At 37.7% G+C, this 16,421-nt stretch overlaps 1 protein-coding gene across 12 annotated transcripts in view; it reads right to left on the bottom strand.

The window, feature by feature from the left end:
* Positions 1–10,328: 10,328 nt before the first annotated feature.
* Positions 10,329–16,421, bottom strand: part of YAP1 (Yes1 associated transcriptional regulator) — a 100,439-nt gene continuing 94,346 nt past the window's right edge. For all 12 annotated transcript variants that reach the window (XM_016133997.2, XM_036221928.1, XM_036221926.1 and 9 more), the window contains 2 exons: positions 15,634–15,746; positions 10,329–14,121 (listed from right to left, as the gene is read on the bottom strand). In XM_016133997.2, the coding sequence (XP_015989483.1) occupies positions 13,883–14,121; positions 15,634–15,746 (352 nt within the window). In that variant the 3' untranslated portion in view covers positions 10,329–13,882. The remainder of the gene's footprint in view (positions 14,122–15,633; positions 15,747–16,421) is intronic.

Genomic DNA, 16,421 nt, shown 5'->3' on the forward strand with positions numbered 1-16,421 from the left:
TAAAGATAATATTTTAAAAATAGCTTTATGACCTGTAAATCACATATAACAATTGTACTTACTTAAACAAATGACCAAGGAAGTTTCAGACTGGAGATGTATCCATTTACAGGCCTTCAAAACTATAAATCGCCCGAGGGAATATCATCCATACAAAGACATTTAGACTATAGAGATTTATAAATTGCAAGCCCAAGCCTTTTTATTTTTATTTTTTAACTTAACAAAAATAGTACATGCTAATTGTTAAAAAATGACCAAATAGAGATAAAGAGGGGGAAAAAAGTCTCATAATCCTGTCACTCAGAGATAATCTCTGTAATCACTTTAATGCATATAATTCTTTAAAAAAAATATATTTACCTAGATTTCGATTTAAATAGGGATCTATGTATAATACTATTGTTTTGCTACTCAACAATATTTATTGAATAACTGCTGTATGTTAGTCATGAAATTGGTCTCTAGGAACACAATTTTGTAACCTGCCTTTTCACAGAGTGTACAATATTATAAACATCTTTCCATGTCAATGAATATGCTTCTTCAGCATCATTCATAATAGTTGCATAGTATTTCATTTTATGAATATAACATAATTAGTTTAACCACTCTCCCATTTTTGGAAATCTGAGTTATTCCCAGAGTTTTTGCCCTTTTTTGCCCTCTCCCATTTTGTTGCATGCATTAAACGAATTAGTATGTGACACATTGATGTAGTTAGGTCAAATATAGATTTTAAAATAAATATATTTCACATTGCATACCCACTTTATCAGTTCTTATTATTATCTTAGATTATAATGTATACGATATGGACTCAATTTTCATAGCTGGATTGTATTCTAAGAACTCTTTGCCATTTGGTTGTTTGGAACCAGAGTTAATTTACCCATCCAAAGCAATGTTATGAATAGTTCTCAACCCCAAACCTAAAATGTATTTGATCTACAGTGCATCTACAATATTATTCAGGAGTTCTGTGGTCAAGAACTCCTCACCCTAAAGATTGTGCTGGGTTATGAAGGTGTTGCCAGAAAAGGGAGGTTCTTCCAATAAGCCAGTTTACTTTTTCTTGATTCCCAGTTCTGATCAGTCCCTCTGGGGCTAGAGGTTCTGCTGCTGAACCCCAGACTCAGGCAGAGAACAGGTACCTCCTATTGGATGTTAAAACCAATGCCTGGCTTCATGAGGTGGGGGCGGGGCAGGCAGGGAGCCTGACCCCCAGGGGTGCTAGTTTGACTATAACTGCCTCAGGGTCTTTAAAACTAACAGGTTCCATCTGGGACAGGGCTAACTGGGTAACTGTGAGTCAAAGCAGCATGATGAGAACATGGGAACAGAAACTCCCCTGTTGTATACCTCAGTCAGTGACAGGCCTAGAGTGACTCCCTCTCACATTTCACTTCCTCCTGGAATCTCTTCCTGACCCTCAGTTATCTGGGTCAGGTGTCCAACCTGTGGTCTCCCTTAGCAGCCAGAGCACACTCACCTGTCGCTGTCGGTTTACATGTCTTCCTCCTTCACCCTGGTTCAGTGGTTCTCAATCCCGGCTACACATAAGAGTATCAGGAGAGCTTTGCTAAAATCCCGGTGTTCAGGCTCTACCCTTGTCCAATTAAAGCAAAATGTCTGGGGCGGAGCCCACACATCGGGGTGTTTTAACAGCTCCCCCAAAGGATTCCAATATTCAGCCAGAATTTAGAATCACTTCCCTAAACGAGTTCTTTGAAAGCAGGGCAATGCTTATTCATCATTGGTATTAAACGAGTTAGCAAACCTCCTACAATGGTACCCAGCATACATTCAGCTCTTAATAGTTTAATTGCTGGTAGAAGTAGTAATAGTATTGACTCCCACTGGCCAGCACAGTTCCTGATTCAGAGTAGGCACCTGACCATCCATTTAGCTTACGTAAATTAAGCTACATATGCTGAAGACAGAAGAGAGAAATAATGTTTTAGAAGCCTGGGTGATTCCATGGACCCTTGTATTTAATAAGCACAGGCCCCAGAGTAAGCCTGAAATGGGTGATTTGGATCTGCTATCCTTCTGTTGGCCTGAGTCCTAAGTGCCTTCAAAATAGGAGCATCCTGCTGTACTATATACAATACAGTTGACCTTGAGCAGTGCAGGGGGTAGGGGTGCAACCTTCCCAAGCAGTTGAAAATCAAAGTACAGCTTTTAACTCCCCAAACTTTACTAATACCCTGTGGTTGACAGGAAGCTTTATCAATAACATAAACTCGATTAACACATATTTTGTGTTATATGTATTCTATATTATATTCTCACAATAAAGTAGGTTAGAGAAAAGAAAATCATAAGAGAAAATACATTTACAGTACTGTACAGATTTGTTGAAAAATATCAATATATAAATGGACCCACATAGCTCAAACCCATTATTCCAATAGGGTCAACTATATAGGCAATTTAAGTTTTCAAGAATAATTTTGACTCTCGATAATATTTTTTACTGAGGTGGTTACAGGATAAATTCAATGGGCGTCAAAGTCCAAGGTTCTGCTCCCGGCTCTTCAAGCAAGTCTCTGCGACCCTCTGGGCCTCAGTCTTCTCGCGAGAGTTCCTCTGTTCTGTGATTGAAACCTGAATGAACCTTGTCTTACACCGCCTTTTCTGCCTCTGTGACCCTGATGGATCCGGCTCCCCAGTCATAACTATGTGGGCCTCGGTCTTGGCTACCCTGCCCAGCTGTCCCGCCAGTGCCCTGTGAAGCCTCTGCACACCTGGGGATAGTGCCGGGGAGGCCTAGTGGTCAGCAGTCCCGTGGTCTTGGAAACTAGTTGCCATTTACACCTTAGATTAAAGAAAGAACACTGCTGTCTGTGGCCAAGGGGAAAGGGTAGCACTGTAAATGAGCCTCCTCTTTCCTGGATGCTGGTTCTGGGGAATAAAGAGCTCTCTAGGAGTCCAGCTCAGGTTTTGGGGGCATTTCTCTCTTAAAACAAACAAACAAAAAGACTGACATTTCAGTCAGTCAGCCTCCCCTTTGCCTCAATTGTCCTAACCAAAAGGAGGTTTCTCAGCTTGGCAGCTCATCAGGAACAGCTGGACACATGCCAGTAACAGTCCCCAGGCACCCTCCACCCCCACACTGTAAACAAGGTGTGAAGTGCTAATCAAACACACATGGCAGTCAGGTCCATTTTAAAATACACAAAACCAATTGGAGAAATGAGGTCAATTTCTGTTAGGGATGAAATAACAGAATTGCCAACATTCTCTTGTTGTACTTAGATTATTTTAAATGAGAACCTTTGGGTAGGAACAGAGATTTTTGTTTTAACCATAGACAGATATGTTCTAATGAGATTTGACCTGCATTTAAAAATAGTGAAGTGACAAATCTTAAATTCAGGTTGTGCATGTGGGACTGTTGCATGTTAGTTTTGGTTTCTTTTGGTTTGGTTCTTGATTTTAAATGGGTCGTGGACTGGTATTATTACTTGTGGGGTTTCCTGGTTTTTGTGTTAGAGTTTAATGAAATCAGACATACTCAAGAACTGCTCATTAAGTTTACCATCTAAATCAGTTGCCCTTCATGATGACATGGGATTAACAGAGCGGCAAACTCTCTGTGCCAGGCAGCAAATTTTAATTTTGATCTGCACTTAGCCAACATATTTTTTTTTTTGGTCAGAGATATTCTCCCCTCCGACCCCAACCTGGTCCTCCTCTGTTGTTTCATATCATTTTTTTTCTTCTCTCTGACATCTCAATTATCCAGCCTGTTGCTTTTATTTTCCACCTACACAGCCACAACGCTGGTGCTAGCCCCCGTCACCTCTCCCCTGGACTGCCTTATAGTTTCCTAACTGGCCCCCACTCACCCACCCTCTAGTTCGATGTCATGCAGCCACTAGAGCGATCTTCTAGGGTCTCTAGTGTGATCATATTGTTCCCCTACATAAAACTTAAATGATTTTCCATTGCAGTTAGGATTGAATTGCAAATCTGCAGCACGGCTGCAGGGCCCTGCCGCGCCAGCCTTGCCTATCTCATGCTCTCTTGTTGTGCTCCGCCCCCACCGGCCTATGTTTTCTTTGTAGCTTCTTCAGGGCTGATAGAAGCTTCTTTCTATTTCAAGGTTGTGGGAACATGCTGTTCCATCTACCTGGCATGACAAGCTCTCTGCCTCAGCTCCCAACCAGCTTTCTTCCCCTATCCTTTAGGTCTTGATTTCTTTGTGTCCTCAGAGAAGCCTCCTCTCACTCCTCCAACCAAGTTAGGTCCCTGTACACTCATGGTTCCCAAACGCTTTTGTTAACAATGATTACAATCACATAACTACGGACCGTTTCTGGTTTGCCTGAGATGGCAAGCCCCATGAGGCCAAGGATGTTGTCCTGGTTGTTGCTGTAACTCTGGGCCCAGCAGGATACCTTAGCCATGGTGAGTGCTCTGTAGATTGACTGAAGAAGTGATAGTTTCTCCGAATGGGTTGGCTTAGTCTCTGAAATTTGTTTTCCTCTCCCTCTACACGCTCATTTATTTTCTTTATGGTAACATTTAGTCTCCTGAATGAAGGAGGCCTGAGACAATTCCTTTAGTACTGATCCCTCTGGAGAAGTGGAGTGTGAAGGGTAGTATGAACTCATCCACACTGCACCACTGGGGTCCTGTTCCCTTTGCAATTCCTACCATAGGTGGCTAGTTTGAAACCTTCTGGAACAACCTCTCATCACAAACTTACCTCTGTTTGGCATAGTTCTACTCATCTTTGTTACCATTGGTCTCCAGTGAGCCACACAGAAGCAGGGTTGCACTGAGGTAACACTCGAAGGTACTTTTTACATGTCCTCTCTGCTCATACTGACTTGTGATTATACGACACACCAGGTGAGATGTTGGCATGTCACTCTTGTGCCAACATCACATCTTTTCTCATGGGCTGTACAGAAGAGTTTAGACTGGATGTTTCCTTTAGTGCATATGGAGGTACTCTCTTGTTGACATAAGTCACTCTATGGCTTCCGTTTTCTTCAGGTCTCTTTGTTGGTCCATTCCTGTTCAAGGACGCTCCCCTCCCCCAAAGGGGCTCATAGCCTTTGGCCTTTGAGAACCTGCTCTTGTCTTGATGGCCTCATGAGATTAGATTTTCCATAGTTTTTCTTTGCTTAAGTTTCATAAGTTAGGAATCTGTTCAGACACCAGCTTTGCTCATTTCTCTCTCTGTATGATAGAATTATTTGTATTCTACAGAACTTCACTACCTGAGCAGATGAGTTCATCAATTATCCTACTGAAGAAACCAATTCAGTTGCCTTTGAAATCATTGTCTCCCCTTCCTGTCTTTCATTCGCCAGGTAGAAAAAAATTGACTCAGCATTACTAGCAAATCAAAGAATCCTCAAGTTTAGTGTTAATGTCTGGTCATATGTGTACTGATATCTATATATTTTTCTTTCTCTATTTGTGTGTCCAGCCCAATTTTGATACCCTTTAGGTAAGCTCAATCATAATTTCCTTAAATTTTGATATGATAGCCTACACTTTAAATCTTTTTTGTTAGTATTGTCCTCTTGTTTGAAAGACTTTCGAAGTCCTCCATTGTTCATTGGATTTTCAAATTTCTCGTTCTGGAATTTAAGCCATAGATATAGCACATGGTGGTAAGGGGTCAGGTTCTGGAGCCCGACCATCCAAAGCCACTACTCAGAGATGTTTGACCTCTATGCCAGTTTTCTAACTATTTTTTTTTTAAAAATTATTTATTATTGTTACTATTATTTTCTATTTTTTAGGCGAGGCAACTCTTGGTTGACCTCAGATTACAAGGACCTTGTCAATTTACAATCCTTTACTTTTTTATTTTTTACGCCTATAGCACTTGGTCTTTCTAGGTGGTCTCCCATCCAAGTACTAACCAGGCTCAACCCTGCTTAGCTGCCAAGATACCTTTTCTTATCTACAAAAAAAACTAGAACAGTGCATATCTCACTGGGTTTTTGCCAGGATTAAATGAGTTAATTCATGGGAAAGTGCTTGGGAAAGTGCCTGGCAAATAGTGAGTGCTCAGTATATATCAGCTATTATCTGGTCCTGGCCTGTCGTCAAGTGTACTGAACTCCATGAGCACAGGGATTTGTGTCTGTTTTGTTCGTTATTGTATTCTTGGGGCCTAAAATAGTGCCTGGCACATATTAAGACACTCAAATGTTAGTTGAGTGGGTTAATCTATTATGTTTACAATCCAGCCAAACTGAAATACTCTCCATTTCCACATATTTTGTTTTGAGCTTCTTCCTCTGCTTTTAACACTACTTCGGTTGTCCAGTCACCACCACTCAACGCCCCATGTAAACATCACCTGTATGAGGCCTTTCCTAATCATCCCAGGAGGAAGCGATCTTCCTGGAGACTACTCTCATGGTACACTGTATGAACTACTCTTTAGCACTGAACAGTCTTTATTTTTATCTTGTGAGCAACTTTAGGAATTTACCATACTACTTATTACTCTAGACTATTACTGAAAAGTGAACCAGTGTTTGCATTTTTGAAAAAATGAACAGAAGATTTAATAACCTATTAAAGCATTGTCATCATTGTGGCAGTCTTCCTCAGATTACCTCTGTGTGGAGAGCAAAGTCCCACCTGCTGTGGGGAAAGGAATAGGGAAGCTCAGAACCAAGAAGTAAAGATGGTTTTGAGTTCCTGAGTATGGTTAGCCTTGTACACAAGTTTTCCAGTTATGGGCTATGCTCTCAACTTTGTTACTTCACAACTATAGTGTGAGATTTGGGCCTAGGTTTGAGCATAGTTGAGAATAGTAATAACAACACCTACATCTTATAGAATTTGGTATGATTAAATAAGGTAAAGTGTTTTAATATAGAATATTAAAATATTCATTGTTATTGAAAACAAGTAGCATGTTTATATAAAAATGGGGAAGGTAAGTTACTTGGTATGCATACTAATGAGAGCAAGACAGATCCTCACACACCTATGCAAATACCCTGAGTAGACCTACTCAAGTTTGAAGGATGATTTTGGATTATTCGCTAACAATAAAAGTTCCTAAACAAGATGATACCAGAAAGATCCTGGGCATGTCAAAAAAAAAAAAAAACAACAAAACATTACTTTTAAAGAATGTTAGAAGTTTACCAATTATTCTTACGATATTTTATTTTGGTGCTCATAACCAGCGTTAAGAGATTGTACACATAGTATTTTTACTTTACCCTTGATGGAAGAAGTCTCAGAGTCTTCAAGTCGCACAGTATAAGTGATGGCAGTGGGACAGCAACTTGTTTGGAATACTTCACTTTTGAAATTTGTCACATTTAGCAGGCTAAAACAACGAAACTGTTGGAAATGTTCAAACCTTGAGAAATTTGCCTTAACCACTTTGGAAGACTGATAGTTCAAATCAGTGTTAAATTTCCTAAACAATATTCTAAATTTGGCCAGGAGTTGCCACCTTATTCTAGATCAACAGTGTGCCCTCAAAAGGGAGTTGTGAGCCGTGAGCTATTTTTTATTGAACAATTCATGGCTCATGCTGTTCTTCTGCAAACCCAATTGCAGAATTTTGCAGAAATTCCTTTGGCCTAGAATGCAGAACTACATTGTTGTTCACAGTTTGGATTGTAAAAGACGACTAAATCTTAAGTCCACATTCTCCTTTCGCCTGTCCCATTCAGATTTTCTCATAGGGATCAAGAGATTTCCTGGTGCCCACAGAAAACCCTCCTGCAAATGGACTCTTTAGAAGATACTGTACAAGTGGTTTTGCAGTGTGACTTAGTCTGAATGTTCATATGATTTTTTATGTCTCATAAAATCTAAGGTCTTGATTCATGATCACCCCGGAGATCAGTCCTATACAGTTGTGATATCCTGACCATCATTTAGATCCTGCTGACCTATAGCCAATGAGATGCCTCTGTTGAATCCTGGCTGCAGATATGCTTAGCTTTTAATCGGTAGAAAGAGGTGCTTAACTTCAAGTTGCTACAAGGTTCATTTACAGAAATGATCTTCAGCCAAGTTTCTTCGTCCATTCATCACTATGTTGGCTTAGAGTAGCTGGCTTCAGTAGCTCATGAAGATAGTACTGAAATGCAGCAGCTTTTTTCCCCCCTGAGATTCTGCCATTTATCCCACAGCTTTGAGAATACGAATTTCTCTTTCAATTAGTTAAACAGGACATCATACTAATCTTGTGTAAATCCACTATAACAACTTAATTTATAATTGAACAAATGGCCTTAAAAGGAACTGAGATGTGGTTTCTAATGACATGATGAAAATTAAACCCAGGTGATGTTTAACTGATAGACTTTTATAGATTCTATAAAGGTCATGGGAACTATAGTCTTTTTATAAAATGCACTTGGGACAAGACATGAAGAAATATGGGTAAAGGTATATCATAATCCTAACAAATAAGTTAGCAGTTTTAAATATACTAAGGGTGTCCTTTTGATTTAGATTCTATTTTGTTTTTCTTAGAGGGGTTCCTTTTACTAAGAAAAAAGACATGCCCACCCACTTACTGAGTACAAACCAACATCAATTTCACAAAGTTACTGTAACTCTAGCTCTTAATAGCTTTATATTAAAAAAAAAATTGAAACATTCCAAATACCAGATTAGCTGTTTAGGAATTTTACATAGACTTTTTGCTTAGATATTTTCAAGTACTGCTTTGAATAGCACATAGATACCAGTTTTTTAAAACCTCTAACAGGTTACCAAGTTCAGGAATTTTGTTAAAATATAGCAGATTTAAAAATTCAGTTTATCTTTTAAATATCATCTTGTTTTGCTAGTGTCTTGATTCTGCAACTTTCATATGTGGTAGTATTAAGTCTGCCAGTTTAAGGCTATGTTTGTGGTTAGGAAATTATCAATTTTACTCAAACCAGAGCTTTTTGTATCCAGGTAATATGGCAAAAAAAAAAATTCTATGTGATTTGGAAAAACTGCAGCACTAAATATTAAAGGATTCTTATCTGATTTCTAATTCAGTAGTAAAATTTTAATAGAAGGACTGTTTATCAAGTTTCTCATTATTAAAATAGAGCAACTAAATGCCAACAGTTTAGGGTGGCATAGGGACGACACAGTTTACACCCTACTGGAGACATGGTTGACTCCAGCAGCATTAGCACACGTGCGACCCTGGAGGCCCAAGGGAGAGCAGCACATGAAATTACCTATAACTACCAAATAAAGGCAGATTTTCAATACAATTGAATATAAACCTAATATAATTTATGGTTGCCAGCACCAGGGGCAGGCTGGTTGCCACTACAGAAGGCAAGAAAATGGGATGGAGTCTTTGGTGCTGCTCTGCTTTGGCAACCTCAGATGAGAAGATGGAAATTAGGGGAGAATTAAACAGTAAATTAGTGGATCTACTGACCACTCCTGCACTTGCCACCTAGGTTTCCTTTTATTATTATTGTTCTCTCTCTCTCTGGAAAACCATTTGCCTGTTTATCCTGGCTGGGTGATTCATTTACTGAGCTATTTTACTTTCGTTTTGGGTCTAAGAAAAACATTATGTAAATTATTCAGTATGATTCTAAGTAATACTACTATACTTCTCCAATATTTAGAATACCCCTTCCTTGTTCTCTCTAGAGGCTATTCTTCCTAAATCCAAATTAATATAGTCTTCTGAGTATTCTGCTGAATCGGACTCAATCTGTTACCTAAAGGTTGTACAATTCTGCTTCACAGGATCCAGAATGAAGGTAACTGGACTTCAGGCCATCCAGCATACGGTGCACTGCCTATAGACACGAGGTATAGTTTTGAGCTAGGATGTACAACCACACATTTTGTATAAGATAAATGATAAATCTCAAGTTCCACAACATTAGTGTTCTATTGTAAAGAAATTATATATGATAAAATATGAAGTTTTCAGATTTACCTCACCAAAACTTATATCAATAATTAAAGATATATAAACAGAAAAAATCATTTTCAAAGACAATCTACTTCTTATTCAAAGTTCAGAACCTACCACTTAAATTTGTGAATGTTTTTATTTATGAAACAATAACTAATAATTCCCACTAATATAAGTGTTATATTTTAGAGACCATGAGACAATGTTTTGGAGAAATTAAACCAAAGTCTCTTTTGAAAGACTGTGTCAAGTTCTTCTGTTTCTTCTGTGCTGTTAAGTGTAGTAAAGTCATTTAAGAATGAAGGAAACAATTCTGATTACACACTATAATCAATGAGGATACATGAAGAGTACAGAACATAAAGTTCAAAGAATAATACCCACACTTCGGAAGTTCCAAATGTCAAATTAACCTTAAGTTTCACCTGTGTACCAGTTACTACTGCAATCGCCTTTTATTTCCTCTTATCACTAGTACTTTTTCTCTTCAAGTCCATTAAGCCAAAACTGTTTTAAATATATTAATCGTTAAAAACAACAAAGAGTTTAAAGAAAGAATATATTTGAACTACATAAACAAAAAGGTATTACATCAGAAAAAATAATGTAACAATTTATGTAAGTACCTAACACATGAGCATGCTCTTACATCTAAAACAAAAATAAAAAGGTAACATTGGTACTATATATATATATTTGACAAGTGTGCATTAAAGAATTCTCTAATATAAAACATTTAAAATGTGGAGAATACTTTTTCAAGATACAGAAAACAATTGTTAAGATAGGCACACCCACAATTCTTATAAAAAATATGCTGGCGGAAGATAAAATTCATCTGAGCCCTCATTTCTCAGATGTGCAAAAGCTATGAAATTGTTAATCATTGGATACTGTCTCCCACTTCTGCACTGTTTTGAGATTCAACACTGATTGGTATGAATTATGAATTACACAATTTGTTATTTTTCAGTGTTTTTCTGCCAAGGTTCCATATAGAATGCATCTATTTAATATGAATACTTAAAACAGCAACATTGTTTATAAAAGTCACTTCCTTGTGTTTGCTTTTTTTAAAAAGGCACTATATTTAGAAAAGTTATTACAGCAAATAGTACTTTCTAAAAATCTGAAACTCTAATCAACGTGCTCCATCAACCGTAAGTGAATCTTAGAAGCCCTAACTGAAAAGAACACAAATGTAAAAAGCTGATAAATTTAAAGATTATAAAATTGGTTTATTGTAAAAGTAATTCAAGAATACCCAGTTAAAATTTTACCCCAACACTACCCCCACACAACCAAGAAGCAGTTAAACACTTTTACATTAGGAACAAGGACATAAAACAAGAAAGACCGTCGAGGCTGTGATTCAAACTCAGAAAAGAGAAAGGACTCTGAGGTCTCCCCTTCAGGTCCGTACAGAGGGTATGACAAGATCAAAGCACTGTGTCTGTCAGGTACCACAGTGCTGCTACAACATTGAGGTATAACTGGGAAAGTCAAAGTCAAGGGGAAATGAAGAACTCCATATACTTACTTTGCGGGTGTACTCAAGTGATTGAAATTTCAGGAACTGCCTTTAATGACAGCAAGATGCAAGATAAGTCTTTATTGAAGAAAAAGGATGTTATAAAGTTCTCTATCGAAGTCCTACTAAGTCTTCACAACCCCCCTCCCGCCTTCCCCCCCTTTCTCTTTTATCTAAAGCTACTCTGCTGATACATAAAGATACGATCTTAATCCTGGCTTACTGACAAACTGTAGGCACTACTTCCAAGTAGCTTTGATCTTCTGCACATAAAAAACCCAACATGCAGTATCATCCATATACTCAATTATGCATTCTAGGTAGAATTTCATTATTGCTCAAAAAAAAAAATTAATGTATCTGCAGTGGCCACTTTCCCCCATACTTAATTCAAGATTTAATCTTTCTGCTGCTTCCTTAATAAAAGCCTTTAGAGTCAATTATTATGAGTGATCGACCTATGAATCATTATATACAACACAGTGACTGCATTTTTGAGCACTGAAAATACTTAATATAAAACTTCTTACTTTCAACTTTTTCATTCCTCTGAATCAAAGGGTCAAAATACTTCAATTTTTTAATTACGAAAAAAAAAAATCTATCTTCCCAAGCTGAGGCTTTTCATAGCAGTTCTACCCAGGAAAAGAGATTTCATGTCTATTATAAACCCTTGAAAATAAGGGCTCACTCTAGAAACATTGAAAGACCCTTAATCACAGAGGTGCTAGCTGGTGCCACTGTAATTCACAACCATTACTTCATAGCTTATACTGAAGAGTTGATTCATGCTCATTTTCTTCCTTTAAAAATACTCTTTGGAAACCATTATTACTCCTGTAGACACATACTCTAGTTATATCTCTCCCTGTAAAAATAAAAGTATAATCATGATTATCTCTATTTCTTTGCTAAATTCAACTACCAATATACATTTATTAATCTGATCACTTTACCAGCTAACTCATGACCTTACAGTATTTTACTGTCCAGGGTCAATTTTAGCATATAGGAGTAGGAACAAGTCTTATTAAGAACAATCCTGTAGGCAATATTTCAATGTGGTTTTTAACATGTTCATTATAAATGACAACTAAAGTACTAAATTTACTTCCAAAACCAAGATGAAGGTAAAACTTCCAAAGCTAAAGGAAGGTAAACAACCACATAAAGCTTACTTTTGTCATGTACATTATGAACCTACTCAGTGATTTCCCACCAAGACTTAAAATTAGTCCAAGGGAGTAACAAGGGGAAAATAAAGCCACTTCTTATTTGCTTCTTTCAAATTCATTAGATAATATATTTTTTTGTGTACCCAGAGGGTATACAGTACTACTCAGGCACTATTCAACATTAACAGCCCCTTCTAGAACACTAAACTACCTCAAACATCTGGAGACTGCCCCAATCAGATTTAAACTACCTGTGAGATATAAACTACTAATCATGTATTCTAAATGCATACATTCGAAGCTACCATTTTAAAATAAATTGGAAAGTAGGGAAACCTAAAAAAAATTACATTCTGCTATCACACTATCATATAAACATTATAAGTATGTGTGGGGGTATACATAGAGCAGATAATCAAGATTTAAATAAGATGGTAAAAAATCAGGAAATGTAGATTTTACCAAAGGAACTACAATAACCATTCCAAGCTACAATATAAACAGATTCACTATTATGGTAATTTGCCTTGGTTCCAGAAAAACAAAACAAAACAAAAAAACCCCAACCAACCAAAACAAAACAAAACCAAACCCACAATAAAACCCACCCAAACCTATACTAGAGTATGTGGCAATAATTAATATATTTCTATGGAAATCATCTCATGCCTTATAAGCTCCTAAAATAAAATCAAGGTCACTATGTGACTAATGATATAGCACTAGGAGAAAAAAAACGCTGAAAGTAAAGCAGTCTTCAGCCTTGGTTTCAGCTACCTCTTCAAATAAGCATTAAGTACTTAATATCAGATACAACATTTTTGGCTTGTCAGACCAGTCAGTCATGTTTTTCCAATGGCCAAAGGCAGCTGGAGAAACAACTGCTTAAACAAACTAAATGCTGTGACATGAAGCATTTGACTTCCAAGTCTGACTAGTTAAAATGACTGGTGAATACCTAACTGGGCAAAAGGAATGACATCTATTATCCAAACAGGCTCACTTTCCCCAGCCCCCAAAACAAACAGTAGTTATTATAGCAAAAGAAACAAAAAGTTTTTGTTTTTTTTTGATTCTTTAGGGCCAATTATGAAAAGAGGTCAGCAATATATTAACAGCAGCAACGGACAAGGAAGAGCAAAATAGTGGATGAAAGAATCTTGCTGGACGTTTGTTCATCTTTTTCTGTATTAGCCAGAAGATTGCAACTGGCTTATCTGGAAATTTCTGGTATGTGTGTCTTATCTCCTTAGATCCTTTTCAGTCTACCTGAGGGCTCTATAACCATGTAAGAAAGCTTTCTTTATCTAGCTTGGTGGCAGCCAAAACAGACTCCATGTCATTAAGGATGTCAGAACTCAAAGCTTCCTGCAGACTTGGCATCAACTCCTCTCCTTCTATGTTCATTCCATCTCCCTCCAGTGTTCCAAGGTCCACATTTGTCCCAGGAATGGCTTCAAGGTAGTCTGGGAAACGATTCTGCTGTGAGGGTAGGGTGCTTTGGTTGATAGTATCACCTAGTTGGAACAAAGTGCAAGAATAAGGTCCATTTTGAAAAGCTAATGTCAGAGCTGTATCATGTGAGAACATACAGAAATGCATAGAGAAAGAAAAGCACTCCTGACTGACTTCCTGAACAGATGCCCAGTTTATTGTAGACCAAACATCCCATACATAAAATAACAATGCCAAGGGTCCTTCTGCTTCAACCATTTGTTCAGATATCTAACCAATAACTCTCCTGTTTATGACTAAGTGCTAAGCACTAAAGGGGAGTCATAAAAAAAAAATAAAAATTCTCTGAAAAATTATATACAGTAAAGGAGGAGCAAGTACATATACAAAAGCATCACTACTTGACTCTCTTCCAGATATGTACCACCAAAATAAGATAAAATATAAAAATGAATGGTATAGTTTCATCTTTCCCTTAAGTACACTTTAGGAAAAATTAAACTGAAATAAAAGGACTGGGTAAAAACTCTACTCCACTCTTGAAGATTCACATTCATAGTAGTGAAACAAGCCTCCCAGAAATCCTAGAATAAATAAATCTTCCTAGTTCTGCTCTAGGTTTTCAAATTACCTGGCCACAAGACCTTTTCTACACATGACAACATTAACATTCCTTAGAGCTTCAATGGAACATGCTTTTAGAAAAACTAACGTAAACCATTACATGCTATAGGGGTTTGGAGAGAGAAATGGGGAACAGAGAAGTAAAGAAAGGTGTTTGAATAAGATGGGTTTGAAGTGACTCCTAAGGATGATTTAAGATTTAGAAGAGCAGAGATGAAGGTGGGGTGGAGGAGAAATTCTAAGAAGCATCAAAGCCATGAGCTAGATGAGTTCAGGCACAAAAGACTTGCCAAGCATTTACTGAAACTGTCAGCGAAAGAACCAGCTAGCTGGAGGTCTGTTTCATTTCCCTGCCAGTTCACGTCCTCTGATAATTGCCAAGTCCAGGGCAATCAGTGGTCACCAGGTAAGCCACAGGAGAAGTTCTTAATTACCCCTGTGAACCAGGTGTTTCTTAACTCCCACAAGACCCCTGTAACTATGCTAACAACAAAGTAGGTGAGCTCCATTACCTAGCCTTTCCCACTTATTTGCTGAGCCCCATAACACTTAAGTAGGACCAAAAACCCTCATGAAAAAGAGAAAAGCACACACAGAATCACATATAGAAAGCTCTCTCCAAACTTAAGAATACAAACCTATAATAATAGAGAAATCTAAGAGGGTTTTCAAATGTCTTGCCAACTAATTCAGTACTTTAAATGCTAAAATAAGTCATGTCATAAGTTTTGTTCAAATAGAGCTAAGATTTTATGATATGTTGAAACTGAGAAAAGACTTTTAAATTACAAACTGCTATACAGAAATAAAGCAGGCTTAATTTGAAGTTTACAGGATTTTAATGGCTTTCTTCGGAATAATCTTTGCTCACAATAGCTTATTAGACTTGGTGATACAATGACTTTATGGGTCTGAAAGTCAGACTCCTAAGAGGAATAAAGAGTACCAACCTGTATCCATTTCATCAACACTGTTCAAGAAGTCATCTGGGGTTCGAGGGACACTGTAGCTGCTCATGCTCAGTCCACTGTCTGTACTCTCATCTCGAGAGTGATAGGTGCCACTACAAAGAATTAAAGACCAAGACAAAAATGAAAAAAAGAAAATAAAGAAAAAAAAGAAAAGATTTCAAGATAAAACAAAACAAACACCTGATGAGCACTAACATGATTCTCAACGAGGATTAGTGAAAATTCCTGCCCCGCAACATGTTAAACAAGCACCCTCCCCCCTTCAGGGCCCATACGCAGCCCTCAGGCTATGGAGTGAAACAGCTGAGGTAATCCTAATTGAAGCTGGCAGCTCTAAGGGGCCAACTTCTCTCTCCTAAGGTTCTGGTTGGTGGCTATAGAGCAAAAAAGAAATACTTAGTTTTTCTAGCTGAGAAAATTCTCTGTATAGGTATTTTCTCTGTAATACCATTTTGAATCTGGGGGATCCACATAGCTCCCTTGTTTCAAGGTCTCTCAATTCCCCAAGTGGTAGTGATAGAGGCACAGATAGAGGCACAGGTCAAAATACAAACTCTAAGTGGCAGTGAGATAGGTCTGCACTAAACTCATGTTAAATTCCTAGCTCTGATGCAGAGTTTAAGCCAAGGAAAAATCAACTCAAAATAAAGAACCAGAATTCTTTTCAGGGCTGATACAAAAGAGATGAGTCACTGCTGATGAGAACTTCTATAACTTGATCTTCTTGCTTCTGCTTAGGGGAATAAAGCCCAAATACCTCAGCATAA

This window comes from Rousettus aegyptiacus, unplaced genomic scaffold (assembly GCF_014176215.1).
Source record: "Rousettus aegyptiacus isolate mRouAeg1 unplaced genomic scaffold, mRouAeg1.p scaffold_m13_p_5, whole genome shotgun sequence".
Taxonomy (NCBI): domain Eukaryota; kingdom Metazoa; phylum Chordata; class Mammalia; order Chiroptera; family Pteropodidae; genus Rousettus; species Rousettus aegyptiacus.